Source organism: Ochotona princeps, chromosome 4, assembly GCF_030435755.1.
Source record: "Ochotona princeps isolate mOchPri1 chromosome 4, mOchPri1.hap1, whole genome shotgun sequence".
Taxonomy (NCBI): domain Eukaryota; kingdom Metazoa; phylum Chordata; class Mammalia; order Lagomorpha; family Ochotonidae; genus Ochotona; species Ochotona princeps.
In genome coordinates this window covers 53067384-53094859 of record NC_080835.1, presented here as the reverse complement: position 1 = coordinate 53094859, position 27476 = coordinate 53067384, and the positions used below count along the sequence as shown (strand labels likewise).

The window sequence follows — 27476 nt, the reverse complement described above, 5'->3', positions numbered from 1 at the left end:
GTTCTGTCTGTAGAGAGCTGGCCAGAGATGACTTAGGGAATGCTACTAACTTGGCTTCTGATGTGTAGAATGGCCGCACTGGCACCAGCGATCACACTCACCAGTCACCCTCAGTGGGTGTAGGCATAATATACCACATTTCTTGTCGGGGTTAAAGAGGCGCTTTGAGCCATTAGACCATCAGGGCAGGCCTGGAGCACCCCAGACAGGTGCAGGCCTCCTTCTATAGCCCAGCACTGACCTCACCACCATGGTGTGCTAAGACCAGCTGAGCTCTAGCCGGAGCCCAGACCTTGGGCCCTTTGGCCTGCGCTTCTCCTGCCCCATGTCCCTACACACACACACACACACACACACACACACACATGCAGTCCCAGCACCCCAAATACCTGCATGACCTCAGCATCTCTCCACAGGGAGCCTACTACACGCAACCGGTGTATGCCGCCCAGCCCCACGTCATCCACCACACCACCGTTGTCCAGCCCAACAGCATCCCCTCCGCCATCTACCCGGCGCCCGTGGCTGCCCCCAGGACCAATGGCGTGGCCATGGGCATGGTGGCGGGCACCACCATGGCGATGTCTGCAGGTGAGTTCAGCCCACACCTCCATGCCACCCCTCTTCTCCAGGAACTCAGGGCAGCGGGTACTCACCGACCTGGAGGACATACTCTATAGACCTGCTTGCAGAGGGGGAGATTTCACATGGAAGGGCAGCTGGAGGGAGCAAGTGGTAACCTGGCAGCAGGCCCTAAGCAGGGGAGAGCACAAGCTTATGTAATGTTCTTGCTGAGACCGGGGCCCAAGGGGAGCAGGGGCCGGCAGAGCACGGCCATGTTCTTTAGACCTGCCCAGCAGGACCTTGGGGCTCCTTCTTGGCACTGGCTTTTGTCAGAGCCCTGCCTCAGGGAAGCCTGAACATGGGGTCAGGAAAGCAGCTTTAGGATGGGTTCCAGATCTTCAAGGAGCTGAGGCTGCTTCTGCAGAGTTGCCTTCTGCTGAGAGCAAGGTGTGCAGGGACTAGATCCAGCCTCAGCCTAAGGGGTGGGGGCTCTTGGACCCCGTGGTACTGCCTCACTCCCCCAAGGAGCACCCAAGTTAGTGTGGGCAGAAGTGCACACAGTCCGCTCTGACTGATGTCTGCAGAAAGAAAAGCAGTCGCGGCTGCAAGGTGGCCCGGAGAGTCTGGAAGGGTGAATCCCGGCCAGGTGGGGCCTGACCAGGGCAGCCGCTGTGCCAAGACTAAGGCCTCAGCCTCTGTTCCCTGCCCCGCCCGGTACAGTCTTGTCAGCTTCCTCTCCTCTCCCTAACTCCAGGTACCCTGCTGACTACACCCCAGCACACCGCCATTGGGGCACACCCCATCTCCATGCCAACGTACAGGGCCCAAGGGACCCCTGCGTACAGCTATGTGCCCCCGCACTGGTAAAGCCTGCAGCCCACCCAAGTGAGTAGGGTGAGGGAGTGGGAGGGGGAGGATACTGCATCCAGGGCTGCTCCCATGCCCCAGCTCAAGTCCGGAGTGCCATGCCTCCCTCCCCTGGAGTGTGACCTCTTAGTCCTTCCAGGCAGGAGCAGCAGGCAGCCCCATTGGGCAGCCAAGACCCTAGGCCATGCCTGCAGAGCTCCAGGCCCTGGACTGAACTGTGGGCTCCTCCTCATTCGGGGTTCAGATTTTTTAACCACAGCCCCTTCCTTAAAATGAGCTCTTGCCTAGTCAGACATGTGCTCTGACTGGAGCCAGATGAGACCCTGGGCCTATGCCGGGCACCCCCTTGGGGCGTGTGCCCTGGAGCCCGAGGGAAAGGAGGCAGCTGCCATGGGAGGGGGGTGTGGGCCTGCCCTGGTGCTGATGGCTTCCCTTCCCCACAGGCCTGGAGTCACACCTTGTATGCAACTACTCAAGTCTTACAGCGGTGCTGGAACAGTCCCCTAGCAGCACCGCCTCCACCCACAAGAAGAGACAACGGAAGTGCAAGGGTCACTTTATGCATCTTTAATGGTTTTGGTTTTTATTTTTGATTTTTGTAAAAGCTGCTTTTTCTAATCTCCTGCCATTGCCCCACCCTCCCACTTGTAGCTGCTGCCCTGCCAGCCCCTCACCTCCTACCTGACCAGGCCCTGTCCTCCCTGTTCCCCCTCCTCGTGAGGGTCCTACCCCGGGGGTCCCAGGCTGGTGTCAAGCCGAGTGGAGTTTATTGTGGTGGTTTCAGCTGGAGGCTCTGCTCCTGCAGGAAGAATGCAGCCAATGTGGCCCTTGGCCCAGGGCAGGAGCTTGGAGCTCAGAGCAGCCACATCTCTGGGGAATGCCCCTCTCTTGTTCTTCCCCAAGTATAGTTAGTTCAGGATCTCATTACATCCTGACACACAAGAAATGGAACATCAGCTGAGAACCATCACAACAGACTAGCAACACAAGCACCCAACTGGGCAGGAGTTAGAAGCAGCTTAGTACCCCAGGTTGAGTACCTGGTCTTTTCTTTGCCACAATGGGGGGGTGGGCAGAAGGGGAGAGGAGTGCTGCCCAGGGCTTTGGTTTGACAGGTCCCTGCCACATTGAGTGGCCTAGCACCTTCTGATTTGCACAGTGATGTTAATGGACATGGCACTTCCTCACAAGGTGACTTTGACCTCAGACCCACTGAGCTTTTGCTCAGTGGTGGGATCCCAGCTTTCTGAGACCTTGCGGGGGGGGGGAGCGGGGAGGCGCCCTGTATCACCTGGACCTCGGCCTCGGAGCTCACTCTGGGGGAGGAACTTCCTCACAATTATGGAGTTGGGACCCGGGCACTGCTCTCCCTTTCCCACCACCCTCCCCGGGGCCAGGGCTCACCCGTGTGTCTTTTGGCCAGGCCAGCTGGCCAAGCTCCAGGTCAGCCCGTGCCCTTCACAGCCAGAGTGAAGGAACCACATTCCAGCTGCGTATGGGTGGCTCTGACCGTCAGGACAGTGAAGGAAAAGCAATAGCAATAAACATTTCATAGACTCATGGAGCTGAAGGGACCTTAGTGATCATCTCATCCATTCCCCTATTTGACAGATGAGGAAACAGGCCCAGAGAAGAGGAAAGGACTTCCCTGGACCTTGGATAAGTTAGCATTAAATGCAGCCTTTCTCCTTGGTGGCCTGTTGCCTACAAAAGTTTGCCTGGGGCTGGACTGGTTTGGTTGTGTGAAAATTTATGTCAGCAGCGCCCCCATCTGGCGAGCTCAGGAATGGGCTCTGGCTTTTTTCCTCCTGCGGACCTCAGGCGGGGCTGAAGATGGGGCAGATGGCAGCAGCAGGTGAAGCGAGCGCATTTGGAGGAGACATCTGGAACCTTCGTCCTGCACCTGCCTGACCCCCACCCTCACCTCCAGGAAAAGGAGCAGAGGGGCTCACTGCGAAGGAGCGGCCATGCTTTCAGGACAGAAGGAAGGGAAGAGAGCGGGCCATCAGGAGAGGAGGATGGGAGCCCTGTGCTCCAGGAGGGGAGGGACTGCTGGACTAAGGAGCCTCACCCACCTCTGCCGGGAGCCCAGGCCGCCCAGCGCCGCTCTCCTGCAGCCCCTCCAGATGGACCAAGAACATTTTACTGTACACACTGGGATCACTGACATTTGGAACTTCTAAATGATTATCTTCATTTTAAATTCATGCAAATTTGGACACACCCCAATCCCTACCCCCCACTGCTTCCTGAAGGTGGAAAGACAGAGGAAACCTTTGGGCAAGGAAGACACTGGCCATTCCCAGCAAGGGCAAGCCACCAGCACCAGGACCAGTGCGGGAAGCCCGTGCTGTGGCCGGGGTCTGTGCAAACACCGTAGGCAGTTTTCCAGTGTTAACCCATGTTTCACAAATACCTCCTCCTGCCCTCTTTGGTTTTCTGAAGGAAGGTGAAGGCTGTCCTAGATTATATCAGACCTTTTTTTAAATGCCAAAATAATAGGAAGCCCTTGCATTTGTCAGTCTTCATAGATTTCAAAGCACTTCACAGTCAGCGAGCCGGGATCACGGCTCCTACAGCCATCAGAGGAAGCAGACAGTCCCCCAAGGAGAATCCTGGTGTTGTGGCAGGCTTCCTACCACCTGCCTCCCGATGGGCTGGGCTAGAACCCCAGAGAGGAGGGGAAAGGAGACCTGGAAACGACCTTTTAACTTTGGTGAAACTAGTGTGTGTGCCTCAGAGCTCAGAGCAGGCAAAGCCCTGCCCCTGAGTTACCTGGAGACGATTCCTGCTGCTTGCTAATAAGCACCGGCCACTTGGCTCCCCGGATAGCAAGCTCGCCCTCCATCCTGGCCCAGGCTCCCTGCCTGTACTCATACCCTGGCCTAACCCCAAAATGTAACCCAAGCTCAGCTGGACACCCCAAGATGTGAGTGAGGCTATGGTCTGGAAGAACCTCAGACCAGCTCCCCTGTTGATTCTGAACACTGGAGCCAACTGCAGCTGCCCCCACCCCAGCTTTTGCTAGAGTGCTGGGAGCCCAGGAGATCAGAGCAGGGCATGCCCAGGTAGGCCAGGTTTGGCTTCTTCTAAGCTTGCATGCCTCTGGTTGGAGGCACAATGGGTGGCATCCAAAGACTGAATGGCTACTGTGAGCCAAAGCTGGAAGGGTCTCCTCATAGACTGGAGAGGACAGGGACTGTGCCCACCTGTCCCCCATGGCACAGCCACACCTTGGCATTCAGGACCAGCCTTCCGGGCCTTTGCTATAGAACCCCTCCTCCTCCTCAGCCTGGGCCTGGCAAGTTCATGGCTGGAAGCTGGACTGCCCCCACCTAGTAAAAGCTGACACAAAATCTTTTGCCAGTTTTTCTTTAAATACTTGTTGAATTTCTTCCCCATGAGATGGGACAGTGGCTCTTCCTCCCCAGAGCTTTTTGGTACAAAGTACTTCGATACTGTTTGCCAAAATTTTCGTGCTTCCAAGATTTGGACGGCTTAAATTCATCATAAATCTAAGACCCAACATTTCACCTCCCAAGATCCTCTGCTCTTTCTGCTGCTACTTGCTAGGCATCTGGGTGGCAGGCATGAGGTGGGAGGGGCTGCCTGTCTGCAGAGCAGCCAATGGAGCAGGATTTCACCAGCATCTGCCTCCCAGGCACCCAGTGGTACAACACATCCAGCCAAGCGTTGGCAGTGACGGCCCCATCTCAAAGAAAGCGGATCTCAACACCCAGGCTGAAGATAAGCTCTGGGGCAGCACAAAGACCCGTGCCCCTGCCATGCTCCACCTGTGTCCCAGGAATTGGCCTTTGGCAGGCTACAATCCCAGGGCTGGCTGTCCTGTGGGCAAGACCCAGACCTAGAGAAATGCCAAGCAAGGAGTCCACATGTGTCCTCCGACCCAGCTGCCCCATGTGTAGAACAACTCTCCTGTTGGTCCTGGGGCAGATCAGAAGTGATTCTCTTGGGGTGCCACAGAACAGGCCCCTTAACAGTGCATCCTGCCATCTTGATTTATGCAAGGTCCCAGTGAGCCACTGCCTCAGTTGGGCCCAGAGTCCTGCACGTCACATCAAATTCCTTGGCTATGGCGCATGCAGACAAGCCACCTCCCCCTGCCCCACACTGTCCCCACTCTGGGTCCCATCACCATCGCAGCATCATGACTGGACAGGCAGTTTGTGTGCACCGTGCCATCAGTCGGAGTTGAACAAAAGTATGGAAGGTCCACTTTGCCATCTTGAACTCCTCTACTCCACTGCCGGGCACAGCTGCATGGCAGGCTTGGGAGCCTGGAGATGGGGAGGCAGGGAGTGGCAGTCCAGCCCTGCAGACTTCCGGAAGCAGCATGGGGGCAGGAAGACAGTGGCAGAAACCTAGCCGGGCCCACTGAGTAAGGGCATGTCCAAGGCTGCCATGGCCAGGAGTGCCAGGCTGGCTGCCCGGCTTGTCCTTTACTGGCTCTCATCTCCCTTGCCTAGGAAACTCTTTATGAAATGGGGCATCCCATGGTTCCAGGGTCCAGACCCTCTAATCCCTGGCAGGCCAGTTTCAACATTCCAGGGCCAGCCTTGCCCAGGCAAGACACGGTCTCTCTCTCTCTGCGTTTCCTACTTGGGCACACATGGTTGGGACTCTACCACCGAGCTAGCAGGGGATGGACGGTGGCTGCGTCCATAGCCTACAGGTGCCCTGTGGCAGCAAGGCCCAGCCCTCCAAGAATAATAGCGGGAAACTACCTTGTAGACAAGTCCCAGCCTGCCTCCTCAGGCCTGGGTGGGCCCTATGCCCCCGGTCCCTGATGCGACTCCATGGCTCCAGCTCCTGACTCAACAGGACAGCAGCTGTGAGAGGCAATGGGGGTCTGTTCCCTCGCCATTTGAAGCATCTGTGCACCCCTCCCTTCCTATCACATGACAGAAAAGCCTGTTCTGGCCTGTAACACCCCTGTGAAGAGAGCGCTGTATATGATTTTGTATTTTTTAATTCATTTTAACCTACAGGTTGGAATCTAATTTTTAAATTTTATTGGAACTCACATTTTAAAAAAGAAATAAACAATTTAAAATAATAATGCTAATCAACCTCTGAGCGGTGTCTTCCACAGTTTGATGAGACTCTTAGAGGTGAGCAGCAACACGCTGCTGGGGAGGCTGGCCCCGCTGGCCCCGCCGGCCTCGCCTGTGTGTGTCAAGTGTAAATTGGGATTTGTTTCCTTGTTTTGGATTCTTTTGGGTTTTTGTTTCTTTTTGCTTGGGAAGATCAGATAATGATCGCTCTGAAAGACTGAAGCCAAGGATTTGTAACTATGACATTTACTGTAAGCTGTAGAACATTCAATAACTATTAAAAAAAAAAGTTTCCAAAAAAAATACAAAAGTCCTAGGTGACCAGCCTGAGTGGTTCTTGGGGGAGGGAGACAGACCACCATCCAGGCCTCTCTCCACGGTGAGCCCAAGCAAGGGGCACCCCTGCCCACCCCGGGGCTGCACGCAGGCTTACTGGGGGGGGGGGGCCTGCCCTGCCGCTCACATGTGCCCGTTAGCACTCATGGTCCTCAGCAGTGTGTCAGGTGAGCCGTGCTACTGGGCCTCACCTCACAGGGGACAGCTACTGGCGGTAGGGCTGGCACAGAACAGAACCGGGAGTCTCACTGGCCAGGCTCCAGGGCCGAGGTATGGGGAGCCCCAGATCCTGCCCACTCCAAAGTAGGCAGAACCTTTGCCGGTTCCAGAGGTGCCCATGTCAGGGCCCGTGTCCTCCACCTACCCAGCCTTCACCTCTTAAGTCTTCCCTCTGGGAAACATTGCTCCCTCTGGGTCATCCACCTGCCAGGCCCCTGCAGGCCCCATCCATACACCCACAGCTGCAGCCCCATGGAATTGAACTTCAGCGCAAGACACTAAGCGACCTGGCCCCAACCCCTGCTTCCCACCTAAACAGCCGGCACCTCCCCCTCCTGAGATGCTGGGGTGGGGAGAGCCCCTGTATCCCTGTCACTGGGGCTGAGTCACTCAGAGCGGGATGGAATCCCTCCCCAAGGGCAGCAGCAGGCGGACACCTGGACCCCAGTGTCTCCAGCATTCTGGCCTGCAGGGGAGGGACACAAGCAGAGTGCTAACTACTGGCTTCTTACCACCACAGGTGTGACACTACTCACTTATGACCTCAGAAGTTCACAGCCCTGACCCACTAGCCAGAAGCAGGGAGGGCGCATGGCCCCAGCTGTGGCCCACAGAACCAACTCTGTGCCATCCGCCTCCCTGGGACAGCCCTACCCAGCCTCAGTGCTCCCCGGAGGCCCCACTTTTTTTTAAGATTTTATTTTTATTGGAAAGTCAAACATACAGAGAGGAAGACCTTCCGTCCGATGATTCACTCCCCAAGTGAGCGCAACGGCCGGTGCTGCGCTGATCTGAAGCCAGGAGCTAGGAACTTCCTCTAGGTCTCCCACATGGGTGCAGGGTCCCAAGGCTCTGGGCTGTCTTCGACTGCCTGGCCAGGCCACAAGCAGGGAGCTGGATGGGAAGTGGAGCTGCTGGGATTAGAACCGGCACCCATATGGGATCCTGGCACCTTCAAGGTGAGGACTTTAGCCACTAGGCCACCATGCCGGGCCCAAGGCCCCACTGCTAAACCCCATGACTGACTGGCTCCAATCTCCACCCTCTCCCAGCAGCACCACCCAGGGGGCCAGCCTGTAATACACAGACCTTTGAGGGACTCAAACTATTGCCCAACCACACCATTCTGTGTGGCCCCAGTGCAAACATGCCGTTATCCCGTGGCCCGAAGTTCCCGAGCTGTAACGGTCCAATACGGATTCTCAAGACTCCAGGCAAACTCCACCAGCCGTGAGCCGGTCATTACCCAAGGGACATCTCCCAAGACATGGCCAGGTGGGGTGGGGGCGGTCCAGGCGCAAGGGTGGGAGACCAGGAAGCAGACGGGATCAGTCAAACCAAAGCACGGCTGGAAACCAGCAAACAATGCATGCAGGGACACTGGCGGACGTGCCCACTCCTCTGCTGGCTGCGGCCCACTCCAGTTCCAAGGTTGGCGTCACTTCTGCTGCTCCCTTAAGCAGCTGCTGCTGGTGGTGGGGAGAACTCAGCACCAACCCCACATTTCTGCTCAGCCCTGCCTCTGCTGTCTCTGTCTGGGCCACTCCTGCAATCCATGTGGAGGCCCTCGTGGTCCCAGGAGGGGCCCTACACCCCACTCAAGGCCTGTTGGGCCCTCTGCTTGACAGCTTCCCTTGACAGGTGTCTCCCACAGCGGGGAGCCTGGCCTTCTTGGAGTCTGCCCTGTCATCTTTCATTGACCCCGTTGTGGGGCAAGGGGGCCCAGCCCTGGGGCGCACCTCTAACATCCCAAGATTTGAGATCTCTCCCTGCCTCCCGCCGTGGGCGCACCTGTGAAGCCAGCCTCAGGTACAGGGCGCCAGCACAAGCTACACCTGCACCCACCCTCAGCCCTGGGAAGCTGGGCTGGCTGAACCCAGGAGAAAGAATCCCAGATCCAGAGCTGTGCAGGGAAAACACCTTTTGAGTGCGAGACCCTTCCAGGTCCCTGAAACACCTCCGGGCTCTTCCTCCCTGTGTCCAGCCCAAGAGCACATGCTAACCGTCTTTATCAAGTGTTTCCTCCACCTACTCCCCCCCCCCCCGCCCGTCACACACAGCAAGCATTCTCCCACTCCCTCCCTCCGGCCAGGCAGCAGTCTCCTACCCCGCCCCCTCTGCTCCTTTTTGCTCACCGCGAAGCTTATTAACAGCAGCTGGTAGCACCTAGACTGAGAGCTTGTGGTCTTCTCCCCACACAAAGCAATCATCATATTTCCAGACAGCCTTCCACGGGCCCAGGACACGCACACCAAACAGCCAGGTTCCCGGCCACCGGGGGATGGACGCCTGCCCTTTCTCGTCCACAATTCTGAGTTCTGGTCAGCTCAGCTCTCAGCATTGGCCAGGATGTGCTCTTGGTTCGCAGCATGTCAGGCCCTCTAGTCTGCCTCTCTGGCCTCTCCCGTGAATTGGTCCCAAAGACAACCCCACCACAGCTTCAGATAACTACGCCAGCAGCACCCCCCACACCCTTCTCATCCCTCCTCACACACACCAGAGAACCAACTGAGGAAGAAAAGGCTGTTAGCTCACGGTTTGGGCAGCTCCCGGCACAGCTCTTGCAGCCCCTCGGCATGGTGAGGGTGGTGGACCTGGCGTGCGTGTAGGGCCAGAGCCCTCAGGCTGGGAAGCAGGAAGCCAGTCCACAAGCCTGACTCCAGCTTACAGAATGAGAGAACCCTCTCGCGAGAACTTATGCCTGTGGCCCAGAGCCCGCCAGACCCACCTCCTTGACACCATTGGCTCCACCTGATCCCAGCAGAACCTGCAAGCCAAGCCCTAACACCTGGGCAGAGGCCAGGCGCCCGGAGCCCGCCCTGCCAGCAGCTTACCGCGGCTGCCAGGACTTATTTAGAGGGGACATGTCAGGGGCACTAGGACATGAGGCCACCTCCTGCCCTGTTCTTTTGGGAACACCCTTCCACACACAGTGGAGGCCGCAGGGCTTCTGGGAAACAAGAAGCTAGGGAGCATGCGCTGGCCAGGCCCCTCCCCAGCCTAGACAGGCAGGCAGAAGGGGGCACCGAGTCCTCCAGTCCAGCCTCCTCTCAGAGGAGGCTAAGGTCAAGCATGCTACCAGCCAGCCAAGGGATGGGAGCACCAACAAGCACCTTGGAGGCACTGTAGTTGTGTTAGCTACCAGCACCAGCACTGCTCCTGCATGTTGGCAACCTCTGCTGTCCCAGAAAGTCCCTCCTGCTGCAGCACCCCAGGAGCCCGAGCAGTCACCTCACCCAGGGGTATGGGCAGCAGCAGCGGGAGCTTCCCTATGGCGGCTGGGCCACCAGGGCCCCTTCTGCCCAGGGGAAAGGCTCAATCAGGGCTGGCTCCTGCAGCCATGGCAGCACGGGCCCCAACCACCAGGCCCTCTCCATGTCCAAGGGGTTACCCTGCGGCAGCCTCACCCCAGTGCATGTGTGTGCCCTGTCCCTGCTTCCATCCTTGGCCAATGCACCAAACGCCAGTGACACCCCAGTCAGCTAAAGCTATCTCATTGAAACCTAAGGCCCACACAGCCACATCAAGGAAGCCTTCTCCCTCAGTTCCCCGTTCCTACTCTGACCACGCCCCAGGGTCCCTGCACCAGGGCATGTGGCAGCCTTCCTGGCCCCCAGGAGCTCCTGCTGGTCCTGCCCCTCCCGGACCCCGGCTGCAGAGACACTCTCCCCTCCTCTCACGCTGTCCCAATGTTCTCCCTGCCATGCCCAGTCACCCTTGTCCTGATATAGATGCCCACCTGGGTGCTAGCAGCTACTCTCCTTGCTGAGTTGGTGCCCCAGGAAGCCCCGCTCCTGTTACCTGCCCAGCTGGCTGTGCACCCCCTTCCCCGCCCAGCCTCTTGGGAGCCCTGTTCCCAGGCTTTGTCCTTTCCGGGTGCACACACACACCCACCCCCACCATGGCCACCCTCTGCAGTTTGCCTCTTATGCTACATGACTCCTGTGGCTCCTTACCATGGGACCACCATCCTCCTCACCCCATTCATGACCGTCGCCTCCTCCATGGCCTCTCGCTGTCCACCATGGGTGCCACTGGCCCGTGTAACTGTGGAACCCTTGAGACAGACTGGTATCATTAGAAGGTATAAAAGCACACACCAGATTTCAAAGCAAAAAAGCAACAACAAAAATATTTGACTGTTTTAGATTTGAGTTGGCATAGAAATGAAAAAAAAAAAAACCTTCTGTGAGGCCAAAGCATGTATGACTAAACTTCCATGCATGTAAATCTTCCCTGGGTGAGGGGGCTGCTGGGAAGCTGGGTGTCAGTGAGATGGTCAGGGGCTGGAGAAATGCACTACACTCAGGTTGGCAGAAGGAAGGTGCTCCGGCCCACGGCCAGCAAGGCTGCCCCGCGTGGGGGCTGCCCATGGAACCAGCAGGGAGCACTGGGGAAAGAGGAAAAGGCCAGCTGTCCGGCCGGGTGGATTTACACAATGCGCTGCACCCCAGAAACGCGAGCAAGTATTGTGTGTTAATAAAAACTGTTCTGAATATTCACTTCCCAGGACACTCCACAGTCAGATGAAGCGTGGTTCTCGCTGCACCCATCAGCCACCCTGTCTCCCCTCTGTCCAAGGAGTGGGCGGCTGGACAGCCTGGGGGAGGATTCAGGGAAGCAAGCTCCTTGCGACACCACTTTCCCACCTTTTATTATTCAACAGACGGACGGAGAGAAGACGCAAGGATAGGACTGACAGCAAGACTCAATAAATAAGAAACAGGGAGGGGGAGGGGGCCCACGCCTGCGCGGCCCCACATAAATACAGAGGCTGCTGTGCCAGCGTGGAGACGGGACGTGGACTCACCACGCTGCCCAGGGCTGGGGGACAGGGAGGTGGACACCGCCAGCCCCGCCGACTCTCCTCGCCCCAAAGCACCTGACACCTTGCAGGGTGGGCCTGTCCAGGTCTGTTCTTGAATCTGACAGGAAACAGCAGGGGTTTTTGATGGGAAACGCAGGCACATGCGTTAAGCAGAGCCGTGGATGTGCAGCCCCTCGGGGCTCTGCAAGTGGAGACCCTGAAGGCAGCAGTGACAGGGCCGAGTAAAGCTACTAACAGGACTGCAGGCAGGGCTGAGCTCTCTCCCCGCCTGGCCCAGCCAGGCTCAGCCTGGCCGTAGCCCTCCAGGAGCTGGTGCAGGCCTAAGCCCCAGAGATACTCTCCTTGCTTTCCTGGTAGAAACACTGGGACCAGGCAGCCACGCCCAGGATGAGAACCCAGGCCCTCAGCCTCCCAGCCAAGGACTTTCAATAGTCCCTTCCCCCCACAGGCCCTCTGGAACAGGAGGGGGAAGACCCAGCTGCTCCAGAGCCCTGGGCAAGGGTAGGAGGCCCGAGGCTTTGGCCCTCCTCTGCCAAGCCTGGCCCCTGGTGCTACAGAAGAACCCTGAGGGCTCCCAAGATCTGCAGGGCAGGTGTGGGGCAGCAGGGTCGGGGTGGGCTCACTCTACTCCTGCACACCATGCCCTGTGGCCTGCCCACGGCCTGGCTGGGGCAAATGGGCCCACCTGCAGGCCTCAACCTCTGCTGCCTACAGTGCTGGGCCGCTGCTCCTTGTCCTCCCAGCCACAGCTCTTCCTCCTCCAGTAAGCCAGCGGCGCCTCCTGGGGCGGGGCCGCAGTGTCTTCACAGCAGCCAGCCCTCAGATCACCAGATTGCTCTCACTCAGCCGGACCACGTAGCGGTTCTCCTGACGGGGGTGGGAGGTGGGGGTCAGCAGGCGCCGGAGCAGAGCTGCAAGGGCGCCTGCCCCGCCCCGCTGTGGCCCCCTGCGCCTTACCTCAGCCTTGCTCTCGGCTGGGACCTTTAACCATTTCGTGTGGCTTCCAGCACCTCCCAGCAGTGCCTGCTGCTCGGCAGGGAGGCCAGGCTGTGGGGAGTCGGGGGGCTCGCTCGGCGAAGGCCCGGCCTCCGTGATGGTCTTCACCTCAGATGTCACCACACTGTTGCGCTGCTCCGGAATCCGAGCCACGCGGAACCTGGGAAGAGGGGGGAATGCCTTCAGCCCCCACACTAGAGAGGGGCCTCTGAACAGAGAGCCCAGGACCCTCCCAGGGCCCCAGAGCCAGCTATCAGCCAAAGCTGAGCCAGCAGACACCTCCTGGCCCCACCACCCACAGCAGCCCCTGCCCCGGGGCTATGCCTGAGACAGCACAGCTGAGACCGGGTCACTGGAGATTAAAGTTCTCAGGGCTCAGTTCCTCGCCTCCCAGGGGGGGTACTGAGCCCACCTCACCTGCCCACAGACAAGATGGTGATCTCGCCCTGGCGTCCCGCCTTGGCCCCAGCCTTGGGCGTCCTCACAGGGTTGGACAGGAGGCTGGGGGTGGGTGTGGAGGCAGCTGCAGCCTCCGGGGACAGCAGCACCTCAGGCCACTTCTTCTGGCTGCAGCGGGAGCAGCATGGGCCAGAGAGCGAGGCCAGGCCCTGCACTGTGTGGAGGTGGTGGCGGTGTGGGCACATGTGCGGCGTACTGGGGGCAGCCACGGGCAGCCTGTGGGAGGACAGAGGTGACAGTGTTCCTGGGGCAGGGCCCACGGAGGACAGCAGTGGCAGGTGGCCAATGCTCCCAGGCGTCTCACCTGGGCCCGGGCCTGCAGCCCGTCTGCACCAGCTGCCTGCTGTGGTGCTCCTTGAGCAGTTCCTCCAGGGCCGCTGCATTCTCTGCAGGTAGGCAGCTGCAATCAGAGCCTGGCTCTGGGCAGAAAGGGCAGCCCACACAGACCACCACCTCCCTGCTCCCGCCTGAGCTGTGTGCCTTCTCCAACCCTCAGCAGGCAAGAACAGAATGCCAAAATCAGCCGGGCACCAGGCCAGCGCCAGGAGAGGAAGTGCAAGGCGGGGCCGGCCAGCCGCCTACCCACGCAGGCGGCCTCCCAGACTTTCCTCTCCTGGGCCCAAGGATGAGGTCACACCCTCCCTTCACCTTTCTTTTCTGTAATAAGGCGCACCAGGACCCCAATGGTGTCCTCGTTGGCATCCTCCATCCGGTAGGCGGGGTTGGCCCCTGGGAGAAGGAAGAGAAGTGACCCCGTGATTCCCTGATCCCAGGGAGAAGAGAGGGCTCCGGATTCCCCAGCCGCACCAGGATCTGCCGGCAGAGGGCGCCATAGGCCTTCCTAAGAGCTGCCGAGGTGGAGCGGTGCGGTAGGCTCAGGCTCCGCAGAAGGGCCTGCAGCTGCAGGGTTCCAGCTGGTCCGAGGAGACAAAGCCCCCAGTCCCCACAGCAGAGTCCTCTGGGGGTGCGTATGCTGTAGGTAGTGGGGGTCCTGCATCTTCTGGGCCTGCGCTGCCTCCTGGGAACTGTGGGTTGCCTCCCTGTCCAGAACTCCAACATCTCCAGCAAACAGCCCTCCCAGGCCCACCAGCTCCCTGCATAGCACCCTGTGAATCTGTTTAATGAGGTGCTCCTGGGGAGTGGCCCCTGGGCCCCCAGCAGTGTCCCCAGCAGCAGACAGCAGGTAAAAGAAGTCACTAGGCCAGGAAAACCAGTGCAGCCTCAGGGGAGACGGCCGAAACACCACCTCCCCGCCCGCTCCCGACCTGACAGACACTGGACAGCCCCAGGCAGCCTGGCGTGCTGGCAGATGACACCCCACAAGGCTTCCATGGGCACCTGCTCCTCAGGCGACGGCGTTAGGGTAGGGAGGCAGCAGTGGGAGTCTAGGGGCTCGGGGTGGGAGAAGTGCTCCCCTCCTCCGATTCCAGAGCTTGTCACTCAAACCCTGGCCAGCTGAAAACCCAAGGGCTGGTGCTGCTGGCATGCCTAGGCCAGAGGTCAGAAGTCACTGTACCCTCAAATGATACACAAAGAATTGTCGTTCAAACAAGCCCCAAAAAGTACACCAGCCCACCATGGGGCAGGGCCCTCCCGTGGAAGCCATCAGATTGGCCATATCACATCTACTCGGCCCCCATGGCCACCACTTGGCCACTCTGTGCCCTGTCAGTCTGCAGGGGTCTCCCCCAGGTCCCCAGAGGCAGCTGTACTGCCAAGCAGCCCTTCTGATGAGCACCCCGCCAGGCTGGGGGTTTCCTCCTGGTAGCCCCCTCTGTCCCTGCCCCCACACTTTCTGGGCCAGGACTGGGCTCCCCCCTGCATGCCCACCACCTGTACCCACCTCCCACCCCGGGGTAGGCCTCACCACTGCCTGTGCCTCCAGGGGGTCCGGCCTCCTTGTGGGCCGTGCAGTGGTAGCCCTTCCTCTTGAGCAGGTTGCACACCAGGATGCCCAGCAGCCCCATGAGGCAGAAGATGGGCACAATGGCGATCACGGCGTACTGCGCGGCTGTCTCCTCAGGGCCGCCCGCCCGCGTGCCATTTCCGGGCTGCCGCGTCTCGCCTGCTCCACTGGCCCCTGCAGCTGCCTCCACGCCGCGCCGGGCCCGTCGCCCCCTCTCTGAGCAGCACAAGGGACAGGGGCAAGGCAGAGATACACAGCCTGTGTGTGGGTGCCCAGGGAGAGCAGGGGAAATCTGCTCTCAACCCTGCTTAGGGAGCCAAGGCCCATGCCTGCCCCTGCTTGTCTGCCCTCTGACTGGCCGGTGCCTGTGAGCAGGGCTTCCGTGGGCCTCAGAGGCAGCTGGACTGTCAGCCCCCGGGGACACAGAACCCTGCTTCATCAGGGTTCAGCTGTTGAATAAGTTGCCTTCGGTGGTGACCAGCTGGGCAGGTGTGTGAAATGTGTGCAGGCCCCCTGTGCTGCCCTCTGCTGGACAGTCTCAGCTACTTCGAACAGATGATCAAGCGCAGTGTCAGGCAGGAACAGGCACCCTCCCCGGATATGCCCTCCTCTGGGCTCCCAGCCCAGACAGGGGACCCCACTGCCCTGCAGGGAGGTGGTGGGAGCGTATCCAGGGCTCAGAGTCACTGGACGCCTCTCCCCCAGGGCCCAATCTACCACTCACCATGGCAGCCTCGAGTGCCCAGAGGTGCCCAGGAACACGGCTGGCACGGAACACGAGGGACCCCCCAGGGCCCAAACCACCTGTAGGGAGACAAAAACACCACTGAGACCAGGGCGTCATCAAAACCCCATCCCTAAGAGAGGCCAAATCCCTTCCCACCAAGAAAGATCAGGACTTCCTCTGGTCCTCATTAACCCCTTCACAGATGGGAACACTGAGTCCTGGTTCCGCAAGCATGAGCCTCCATGCCCCAGCCCCGTGCTCACCCAGGCTGACAGCCTCCACAGAGTGCATCCTGAGTGGCCGTGCCCGCCTGGACCTCCAGCCTCCTTCGAAGGCTGCAGCGGTTATGGGACTGGCATGGGCTGGAGCCCCAGGAGGCAGAAAAAGTACCCAGGGGGCAGGACCTGCAGAGTGTGCCCAGCTCTGAGTCCTGCAGGAGGGGGAAGGAGAATAAGGGCAGGAGCAGGCCTGAGGCCCCTGGGCAAGCCCAGCCAGGACCCTGCCTCTGGGACCCCCCCCCAAGGAAGGGCAGATGGTAGTGCCACTTACTCACCAGGTTGGGCTCCTCCCCTGGTGGGCACTGCCAAGGGGCAGTGGATGCTGGGGTGGCCAGGGGCCAGGGAAACAGCTGAAAGAACAGCCAGCAGGGTGAGCTAAGCGAGCAGGCCATGCTGGGCACAGGGTCTCTCGGGTTGCCTATCCACAACCAACTTTCTGAGGCCACACAGAGCCACCCCACTGGCCTAAAGGGACATTGTTCTCAACCCAACCCCTCGGAATCTGCCCTGCCCGGCATAGTTGCAAGGTTAAGACCTGGCCAGGCAGAGAACCCTGACTGCTTCTGGAAAGTGCTGGAAAGCCCCTGGATGGGAACCCTCGGGTGGGAGTCACTCACACTCCTTCCAGCTAACCAGAAGGATGAAGAGGAAATGATTCGGAATTCCTTTCTTCTGCCTGGGATTCAACCTCCTTCCTGCAGCTCTCCCCTCCCCCACCACAGCTGGGCATGTCATTAGCCACCCCTGCTGTGAGGATCTGTGAAGAGCTGCTGCCTCCTTTTCTAGTCTTGGTAACCACACCTTCCTCCGTGAGCTCCCCGTGGCAAGGCCACTCCAGCACACCCTGCACCCAAACACGCCCAGTCCATGCAGGAAGCACGCCCTCTGCCTCCCACTGTCTCAGGTAGGACCTGGCTGCCCTCAGTCCCTGGAAGCTCCCACCGCCTACTGTCCTTGTTGTCCCCCAACTTCCTGCAGGCTCCTGCCCAGCCCGTCTGCTACAGACATCTTGCCCTCAGTCATGCCTACTTTGCTGATAAACACCCCAAAGTCCTGCCTTCTCTCCCCTAGGCCCAGGTGGGCACTTTTTGGAAAAGCTGGCCCTCTCTGTCTTGGGTGCCAAGAGTGGGGGGCAGCCACGTGCACCTCCCCTCTTCCCGCTGTGGGTCACCTCTCACGCAATGGCAGGCCAAAGGGGTGCTTCCTAGGGTCTGACTGAGTAACCAGTTGCACCTGCCCGTCCCCCCTGGGGACTCCTCAAGGATTTGGTTCCCAAGGCTTTCCCCAGCCCATCCACAACTCACCAGCAGGAGGCAGGGCAGGGGCCAGCACAGCACCATCAGCTTCATGATCAGGCCCCAGGCTGGTGGTCGCTGGCCTAGGGCAGAGGGAGAGACGGCTGGGCTCTAGGGTGGCAGGGCCAGGCAGGAATCTGCTTCCCCCAAAGGATAACCTGATGAAGAGTTCACAACATGCAGCCTGGGGTGGCTTCCTGGATGAGGAAGGGCTTCCTCCCCTTTCCATAAACAGCCAGATGCCCTGCAGCACCGGGAGGGGAGCTGGGAGGAAGGACAAAGGATGCAGGTGTATGCGATGGCCCCAGCCCCAGTTCCTCCACCTCCTAGAAGGGGACAGCCTCCTGCTCCAGCACCCCACATGCCCCAGGCCCTCACCCTTCAGAGCCCAACACAAGGGCCTCTTTCCAGAACATTCCAGAAGGCATCACCCAAACTGAGTCTGGCTGTGTCCTTTCACTCCCCAGCCCCACATCACAGTCCCAGTGCTTCCACTGCAGGGAGGACAGGGGGTGGGGTGGTGTCTGGGCCCACTGCCACCACAGATCTGGAGGGACGGGGATGTCACGGCAGCAGGTGGAGGGACGGGGATGTCACAGCAGCAGGCAGTTGGCCTTCTGCGTCTCTAGGCATCTACTACGTGCAGGGCTCTGCCCTCGGCACAAGAAGGATAGTGATGGACACGAGAAACAGGCCCGCGTCCTTGGAGGGCACCTCCCAGGGGAGACCCCTGCAGCTTGTCATGAAGTACTGGAGAACAGTAGTGGCGGCCCTGCCATCCACCAGCCCAGCCTGTGGCCTCTGGAGAAGCCTGCAGCCAGGGGACAAGGCTGGAGCAGCATGAAGAGGACTCGGATTAAACAACATGCGAGACTGTGGCAGACCGCGCTAGTCCCATGGTGCACTTCCCAGAGGCCTGGCTTGGCGGCCAGCGGGGCACAGGAGCAGCACTTGGGCGTGTGAGTGACAAGGCCTCAGCAGCCAGGCTTGGCCTCAGATACCCAAGGGTGGCTTTCTTGGTCCCAAGTCTCTGCCCTAAGGGAGCAGCTGGGGAGCCCCAGGCTGAGGAGGCCAAGCCTGGTGAGAGAGGCACTGCCCGCTCCTGGTCACCCAAGAGTCCCTCTCCCCGTGGGCTGCCTGGGCTTCCCATTGGAAAGGAAGCTGGGGAAACGGATCCGCCTGCTGGCCTGACCTGCTGCCCTCCCAGCCCGGCCAGGGGTTGAGTTACACCCAGGGGAGGGGGAAGGGCAGTGGTCACACCATCCTGGGGACTCTCCAGGTCACCGGCGCACCCGAGCCAGCCCAGGGGAAAACCAGGGCGGGGAAGGCAGGGCCTGCGCGGGGTGAGGGTGGCACTGGACAGTCCATGCCCAACAGCAGGTGACCCTGCCGCATGCTACCACCCGGCCCTCAGCAGACCTGCTCACAACTCCTCCAGACCACCTCCCCACGATCCCCTTCCTGTGCCCTTCAGGGCATCCGAACCTCCAGACCTAATCACAAGCCCTCATCCTCAGGTTGAGAGAGAACAGAGCCAAAAACCACCCAAGAGGAAAGGGCCCAGATAACTCCTCCTGCTGGGTGGGTGAGCAGCAGGTCGGCCCAGCAGGGGCTTGCCCACGTGCAGACAGACGTGGCGTGAGGCATCTGCAAGGGGAGACTCTGCAGACGCAGCCCCAAAGCCAGCAGGAGGGCACGCTCAGGCCACTCACAGACACCCACCACCCCACGCCCAGGCGCTCTCTAATTATGCACCTTCTAATTACCCCAAACCGGCACTTAGTGCAGCCGGGCCGCCGGCCCCCACGCTCAGCCCAGTCTGAACCCCCGCTGGACCTGCCCTGTCAGGCACGGAGCCCCACGGCACACGCGTGCACACCTGCTGCTCAGACCCCTTCCTCGCTGGGGGCGGGGAGGGGGGCTGGAGAATCCTGGCCATCTCCCAGGGCTGGAGGGCAGACAACAGGAATCAGTAGGTGCCATCAGAGCTCTTCTCCCGCTCCCAGCAGGCTGTCACCCCCAGCCAGCGTGGGTAGGGGAGGAGCAGCAGGGGCTTTTGGCAGAGAAAGAAATGAGCTTACAGGGCACTCCCTTCCCAAGGCCCTGGCTGGACTGCCAGTAGCTCCCTGTGGGCCTCCACTCCAGCCCTGGTCACCTGGCCAGGGCTCAACTCCCTCACCTGCACAATGGGGCTGTCTACCTCCCAGGGCCAGGCTGTCCTGAGGTTTAGATGAGGTAATGGCCTGAAGCAGGTCACAGGATTTCCTCCCTAGCAGCCCTCTCCTCCTTTCTGCAGCCCCGGCCGCCAGGGGCCCAGGTCTGTCATTAAGTGTGTGTCTGCTTACTTGCTCAGTGCCCTCACCAATGAGACAGCAGTGAGGGCAAAGCCGTCTGTCTCGTTCACCGCAAAGCCCCACTCCCCACTGCGGCTGCAGCAGGAGGCCTCTGCCATCAGACTTCCCACTTCCAGACCAGGGCCTTCCAAGAGGGAAGTGCCTTCCCCTGGCACTCACAGTCAGAAACTCCTCGGGCAGAAAGACCCACTGGCGAAGAGGAGCCCAGGAGCCCAGGAGCCCAGACCAGGCCCCAAGGCCTGCAGAGTTGCTTGCCCCAGGGAGGTGTGGCCCAGAGGCCTCCTCAGAGAAAGAGGAAGTTACGCCCCCGCCCCGAGGCACAGGCAGCTCCCCGCCCCAAGCCCTCAGGGGCACCAAGGCCCTGCCACACACACCCCTCCCCCAACTCCTCCCCAGACACGTGTCAGGAAGGCCAAGGGCACCCATTCCTTCCTCCTCTGTCTGACACTGACACACACACACACACACCCTGCACACCCCCCCACCCCCGCCATGCTGGGCTTCTCTCCATCCCTCAGACAGGACACAGGTACCTGCTACTTCCTCTGTCCAGGGACCCCTCCCATTACCTGACCAACAACCTACCCAGAAGCCCCTCTCCCAGCCACCAGCCAGAGAAGATCCTGTTTCCTCAGCCCCTTCCCCTCATGAGCCCTCCATACCCAATGCCAAGCTGGGGAGGTAAGTGCAGGACTGACAGAGGGGACAGGGGGACGCTTTTCAGCAGCAGGCCCAGCTCCCAGCTTGGCTAAGGTGAGAGAGATGAAGGGGCCCAGTGTGGCAAGGGCGAGTCTAACCTCAGCTAACCTGAGCAGCTTATGCATCCTTTTCAGGTTAGCCCAGGGCCCCAGGACATGACCAGGCAGCACATACCTGCCCCGCTAATGTACTCTGCTGGTTTTGTGGCTCTGGTATAGCTCCAGGGTGAGCCCTTATAAGCATTCACCACACTCAACCCTGCCTCAGTTTCCCCAGGTGCAGACTGTAGGGTGTAGGAAGCAGCACATACTTAACAGGCAGGTGCGTGTTACTCGTGAGATTCTTTTATGCTTCTCTTCAGCCCTTGGCACAGAGCCTGGCATACAGAGGGGCCTGACCCGCTGCATGAGTGAGGCAGTGCCTCTGCCACAGCAAGCTTCAGCTGCAAGCTGAGAAGCTGCTCCCCAGGGGCAGAAGGAACAGGTATGGAACGGGCGGGCTGGCTGCCAAGTGGGGCCGCCCTGGGGAGCCAGAGGTGGGAACAGGGGCCCCCCTGGAGGATGATGGGCACTGGGCAGGTCCGGCTTCCCAGCCGGCGGCTCCTAAGCCTACAGCCCTCCCTCCAAGCCTCCAGCGGCAAGGGTTGCCTGGAAACACAGCTGGACATGGGCCTCCCTCCGTGGTGGCCGCACCAGGGAAGGAAGACAAAGACTGCCCCTGAATAGAAAAATCCAGGTTAGCGAGGAGCCTGGTGGTTCCCTGGCAACTGGGGCTGAAGTAGGGCAGTGCTCACACTGGGCGGTGGCAGCAAGGGCAGTTGGCACTGCCCACTTCCCCTCCTTGCCCTGATAAGGAAGACAACTGACCCCACCCCAGGGCTGGTCAGGCTCTCCTCCAGGGTTGCTGCCATTCCTCACTGTTTCACATATGGGTAAACCAAGGCCACTGGAGGTCATTTGCAAGGGGTCACAGCCAGTAAGTTCCTACTTAGCACAGCACGAAGAGGGCCCAGGGAGGCCTCATCTCTGCCTTTCCTAAGGTTTGGCATGTGGGAAACACCCTCTGAGGGCTCCAGCCAGGGAGCCAGTGGCACCCAAGTAGGGGGTACAACAAAAGACCCAGGAGGAGGAGTTGTTTCCAGCCAATAGTCTCTGGGTTTTTCCTGCACCTTGTCTCTGTCCCATTCCACACCAGCTCTGGCTGGAAAGGGCACTGGGGTAGACTGGAAGAGGCAAGGAGACTTGGAAAGTCCAGGAAGCCCCAGAGGGATGAGGAAGTAGTCTCAAATCCCTAGGACTGTGGCTGGGGGCCCAGAGATGGACAGGGGCTGGCTCAGCATCAGGCAGTAAGACAGGCTCTGCCCTCCCAGCCTTGGGTCACCATTTCCAAATAGTAGATCCCTCATCCTGCACCCTGGTCCACATGCACCACCCCCCCGCAAGCTGGGCAGGTATGAGTCTGTCTGCCCCTTAGACCTTCCAGCCACTACCAGGCCTGCATTTCAGTGGCTCTCGCAGTGAAGAGGGCAGATGGGGGCTAATTGGCCCCTTGAGACTGAGGAAAGGGCTAAGGCGCCAGCCCTGGTCCACCCAGCTCCTCCCAGTCTGGGGACGGTAGAGACGCAGTCCCCCCTCACTCCTTCCCCCCCTCACTCCTTCCCCGGCAGAGCCTGGGGCTACAGCATGTGGACTTACCACCAGGCAGTCATCTCTGGGACTGAGCTGGGGCTCCCCTACATGTGCCCCATTCCCTCTCCAGGCTGGGTCTCACTAAGCCCCTAAAAGGCAGGGTTCTATGTTTCAGCTGAGGGCTTCAATGGTAACCTGTAATCGCCTGGTCTCAAAGAAAACAAGGATTGCCCACTACAGCAGGAGCAGGCAGCAGGCATCCCTTGCCAGGGCCAGAGGGCCTGTCACATTATTGCCCCTGCCAGGCCAGCTCCTAGCTCACCACTAGTCTCCCTGCACCCCAGAGCCAATCCTCGGCTGCCTCCCCTGACTCCTGGACAGGACAGCAAGGGGGCACGGGAGGGGCAGGGGCTGAAGGATGCCCCACAGTAATCCTGCTCAGCCTCCATATTCCCCTCTGAAAAGCTGCCCTGGCCTCCAGCCCCACCAGAGTGGCACAGGCTGCTCAGAATACCCTGACATGGCTGATTTGGGCAGAAGCTTCAGGAGAAAAGCAGGAAAGACTACATCTTTAGCCCCCACCATCTTCCAACTTCTCTCAGCCTTGGGAAGCTGAAGAGAACCCCCTCCCTGGGCAAGCCCGGTTCAGGCTCTCCCCATCAGAACATGTGCAACAGCTAGGCTGAGAATGGGTGCTGGAGAAGCCCAGCTGGGGTCAAGCTCTGGGTCTGTCTCTTAGGGGATCTGAGTTCTTGGGGAGGTCACCTAGGCTCCCTGAGCTGTGGGCTCCTCCTCTGCAAACAAGGGATCTGGTCCCTGCTTCCTGGGATACCGAGGGGTGAGGAGGAGCTACTGGGAGTTGTACTGGAAGGGCCTGGCTTAAAGGCCTCTCCCACGTGTGGTTCTCACCATAGCACTGGGGCCATAGCACTATGGGCCGGGGAGAGCTGGCCTTACACAATGTTCAGTCCCCAGCCCTGCATAGAGGCCTGTGTCTACCTGCTTCCATACCAGCCAGGACCACCAGCTAGACAGGAAGGGGAAGGGACACTGCTCGGGGCCAGCTCAGCAGTCAGGACACAGCCTTGGCTCCCCACAAGGCTCCAGTTCCCTTCAGACTTGGGGCCACTGTGCCTGTACAGCTGACCTCATGCTACCAAGGAGGACCCAGCGTTTGTACACAGGAGCACTTCTTACAACAGTCAGGCCTCCCCAGTGTCCCTGAAAGGGGGAACTCCTTCTCTAAGCCCTATTGGCCATCTGTTTTCAGTTTCCCCTGACCCTTGCAGGAAGAGGCAGGGGTGTGGGATCCCCCAGAGGGGCAAGTAGGCAGGCAAGTGTGGGAGCAGCCAGGCAAACACCAGAGCTCTCTGCTCCCTCTCAGTGTGAGGAGGTACAGACCCAAGTCTTCCTTCGTTCCCTCTCCTATGGCACACCCAGACCCTGCTTCTCACTGGCTGGGAAGGCCCCCTCCGGCTGTGCCAGGGCACACGCTCACAGCCACATGGGCAGTTTATTTATAGAGCTCTCATCTTTCCCAGGCTGGTTCAGGACAGCACTCTGGACTTCCACGCTGAAAGCTCTGGATTGGCATCCTATAATGCTCATGGGTCGTACAAGCGCCTCCCACCATCTAGGCCTTCCTTCCTCAGCCTGTGCCAGCTGGGCATGCAGTGCCCACAGGTGCTCCATACTTATGCCTCTCCCCCAATCAAGAAGGACTATCCCTGGGCACACTTCCTGAGTAAGGCAGCACTGAGGCTGGGCTCTGAATGGCCAGGAAAGTTCTAGAAGTACAGCACAGCAGAGGCAAAGGAAGGGCAGAAGCAGGGCATTTTTGCAGGGCAAGATGTGGGCAAAGATGAAAAGTTAGAAAAGCATTGGAAGGAAAAATCACAAGGCCCAGATGAAGAGTCTGAACTTCATAGAAAGTCAAGAGTTACTTTAGGAACGGCTGTGTATGGAACTGGAAATAGAGACGGACGATGGGACTAGATTCTGGGCAAGGATGGCAAGGCCAGAGTTGTCCAGGGATGAGTGTCACCCTGTTCCCAGTGCAAGCCTACTCCCAGCTGGCCAAGGAACAAACACATCGCAAGACACAAACAGGTACCCTGTCTGGAGGTTGAGACCCAGAACTTTGTGATTCTGGGGGGAGGCCTCTGGCATGCCCCTCTAATTCCCAGCACCTCACTTTCTTCCTGTCAGATGGGAATGGAAATGGGCCTGACTCCTGAATGCAGAATGCTAACTGCCCCTCAATGTCTCCCCTGCTTGGCCAGACACAGGTGCCCTCCTCCAGTGACCACAGCCCACCAGTCCCAGTGGAGGCCCCAAGAGGAAACAGAAGAAGCACCCTGGCCCTGCTGCCATCTCAAGAGGCCCAGGCTCCCAGAAAGCTCTGCCTGGGGGAGGGCACAAGGTAGGACTGGGGGGGAATCCTTCACCAGGGCTGGGACCCTTGGTTAACCCTTCCCCTCCCTCCTGCCCCTCCCAGCCCCTGCGCTATTTCCACCTCTTGGCTGGGTATGAAAATAACTTGAGCTCAGCCCCTGGGGACCAGGACAGTTATTTTCATCAGCCCCAAGAAGCACGGCTCCAGTTATTCCAGAGAGAAGCAGAGGATACCCTGATTCCCAGCTGCACCGGGAGGGGAATCTGGGGAAAATGGGGAGCCAGAGGCCCAGAGAAGGCAGGGTATTCTGAGGCCCAGCAGAGTAGTCTAGTGGCTTAAGTCCTCGCCTTGCATGTGCTGGGATCCCATATGGGCACTGGTTCTAATCCCGGCTGCTCCACTTCCCATCCTGCTCCCTGCCTGAATGTTACAGGTGTTTGTACATATACACACACCAAACTCACAACTTGCCCTGGGCCAGCCTGGCAAGGCCCATCAGCCCAGGTGCAGCGCTTGCAGCTGGCAGGAATGTGGAAGTCCTCTCCAAGCACCCCATGGAGCTCCAGGGTCAGAAGACCTGAAGTCTAGTCCTAGCACTGTGTTCTTGACTCTGGGTTACCTTGGGCAAGTCACATGGCTCCTGCAGCGTCAGCTTCTCTCTCTGAGAAACAGTCACTGCACCTCAGAAGCAAGTCTAGACACCTGCAGTGTCTTACAATGTGCACTATGAAGCGTTCAGAGCAGTGCCTGGCACCCCTTGCCCAGGGTCCCCCCACTCTGCTCCCAGAATGCAGTCAACATAGTTAGAGGTTGCCGGAAGACAGAACTTCCAGAGGCTACAGCAACCACCGTCCCACTGCAACCACCACTTCCTGGACTAGGAAGCCCCATCTCCATCTGACCCTGCATGAACCTCCTAGATTGGCACATGGGTCCTTCCAGCTGCCCAGCAGGAACAGCCACCCAGACCAGAGAGCAGCCCTGGGGCACAAGTTGGAGCCTCCTGACAGGGAAAGGAAGGAAGGAGGCCCCAGCGGAGAAGTCCACTGTGGATGGGAACTTGTGAGTCTACACTGGCTACAGATCCATTTTGGAACTGAGAACCAAGGCAGCCTTTGGGGAGGAGGGGGGCTGACAACTCCTTGGCCAGCTGAGAGAGTTGCACTTTGAAATCCCACCACCAGCAGCCAGGTGCAGCCCCTGAGGGACGCCCCCACTGGACGTCTACCCTCCTATTTCCCCCCCAGCAATCTGTCAGCCTGAAGAGAAGCAGCTGACTCAAAAACAATAGAGGAGGGCCCTGCACGGTAGTATAGCAGCTAAAGTCCTCGCCTTGAAAGGCCGGGATCCCATATGGGCATTGGTTCTAATCCCAGCAACCCCATTCCCCATCCAGCTCCCTCTTGTGACCTGGGAAAGCAGTTGAGGACAGCTCAAAGGTTTGGGATCCTGCCCCTCCCCCCCCCCCCCCCCCCCCCCGCTTGGGAGACCCGAGAGAGGCTCCTGGCTCCTGGATTTGGATCTGCTCAGTTCTGGCCATTGCAGTCACTTGGGGAGTGAATCAACGGATGGAAGATCTTCCTCTCTGCCTCTGCTCTCTGGATACCTGACTTTCCAATTAGAAGAACAAAATAAATCTTAAAAAAAAAAAAAAAACCAGGATTCTGGAGTGATGATTCAGTCCATTCACAGCCCCACACTTCAGTGAACAGATGGGGAGACTGAGGCACAAGGTGGAGGGGGGAGAGGAAGTGCTGAGAGGAGGACCGCACCTCAGCCCACTGGAAAGGCCAGTCACCTGGGTGAGTATGCACGTGAGAGCATATGTGTGTGTGTATACTGACATTAATGTGCTGTGTGCATGTATATACATGTGTAAGAATACACATGTGTGACAACATGTGTGCCTGTGGTATCGCGTACCTGTGCGTGTATGTACCTGTATGACAGTGTATATGAGCCTGTGTGGTGTGTTGTGGTACCTCAGAGTCCTGTGGAATTGCGTGTGTGTGTATTCATTGCCTGTGATACTGTGCATGAGGGCAGGTCAGTACTGTGTGTATGTGCTGGGGGGCGGCGCTTGAACCCTCACAGGCGACACGGGAACCCCAGGTCCAAACACCAGCCGCTGCCCAGCCGCCTTGGCCCCCCCTCCCTCGGCCAGCGCAGCAATCAGGGTCCATCTCCTTCGCTCTACTGCACTTCCGAAGGGGTCAGTCCTGGCGGGGCCCCGGACCCTAACTCCTTGTCTGTCCCCTCCCTCCTCGCCTGAACGCACGGCTCCCGTCACGCCCCGGACCGCACTCCCGGGGTGACCCGGCCGCCTCGGGGTGACCCGGCCTCCCGCACACGCTGCCGGTGTCAGACGCACAGAGCCCCTCTCGTGTCCCCGGTCCGGGTCCCAGCCGCACGTTCGCCCGCGCCAGGCCCGCCTCACGCGCCGTGTCACCCACGGTCACAACGGACACGGTCCAGACCCCCGCCGGCCGCCGCAGCGAGGCGCCGCCGGCCCGGCCCGCACCCCGGGGCTGGGCTCGGTCCAAGTTTCCCGGGCCCCGCCGAACCGTCCCCCGGCACAAGACAAGTTCTGCCGCTTCCTCTCGGGCGCACCTTCTGGCGGACCCGGGGCTGGCGGCGGGAGGACGCACAGGTGCCGGGCCCGGGGCGCGGAAGGGGCCGGGACAGGACGCGCGGCGGGGACGCCCGGGGAGCCGGGGCCGCCGCATCCGCCGCACCAGCGAACTTCCTCAGAGAACGCGGGGAGGCGAGAGGCGCCGCTCGGGAATGCACGCCGCCACGCCAGGGTTCCGCGCGCCCGCCTCACCTGGCAGCTCGGCTCCCGGTCCAGAC

General features: G+C 59.7%; 2 protein-coding genes across 4 annotated transcripts in view; one reads left to right on the top strand and one right to left on the bottom strand.

Annotated features, from left to right (window-relative positions):
- Positions 1-2024, top strand: part of FAM168A (family with sequence similarity 168 member A) — a 165889-nt gene extending 163865 nt beyond the window's left edge. For all 3 annotated transcript variants that reach the window (XM_004589905.2, XM_058663564.1, XM_004589904.2), the window contains 3 exons: positions 417-591; positions 1319-1449; positions 1875-2024. In XM_004589905.2, the coding sequence (XP_004589962.1) occupies positions 417-591; positions 1319-1431 (288 nt within the window). In that variant the 3' untranslated portion in view covers positions 1432-1449; positions 1875-2024. The remainder of the gene's footprint in view (positions 1-416; positions 592-1318; positions 1450-1874) is intronic.
- Positions 2025-11697: 9673 nt separating this feature from the next.
- Positions 11698-27476, bottom strand: RELT (RELT TNF receptor). Its single transcript, XM_004589907.4, has 11 exons — positions 27237-27476; positions 17560-17633; positions 16531-16605; positions 16241-16407; positions 15975-16054; positions 15212-15466; positions 13993-14073; positions 13649-13730; positions 13303-13560; positions 12847-13045; positions 11698-12756 (listed from the first exon to the last, which is right to left on the bottom strand). Exons 2-11 carry the CDS (start codon positions 17602-17604, stop codon positions 12709-12711), a joined length of 1290 nt encoding a protein of 429 aa, XP_004589964.2. The 5' UTR covers positions 17605-17633; positions 27237-27476; the 3' UTR covers positions 11698-12708.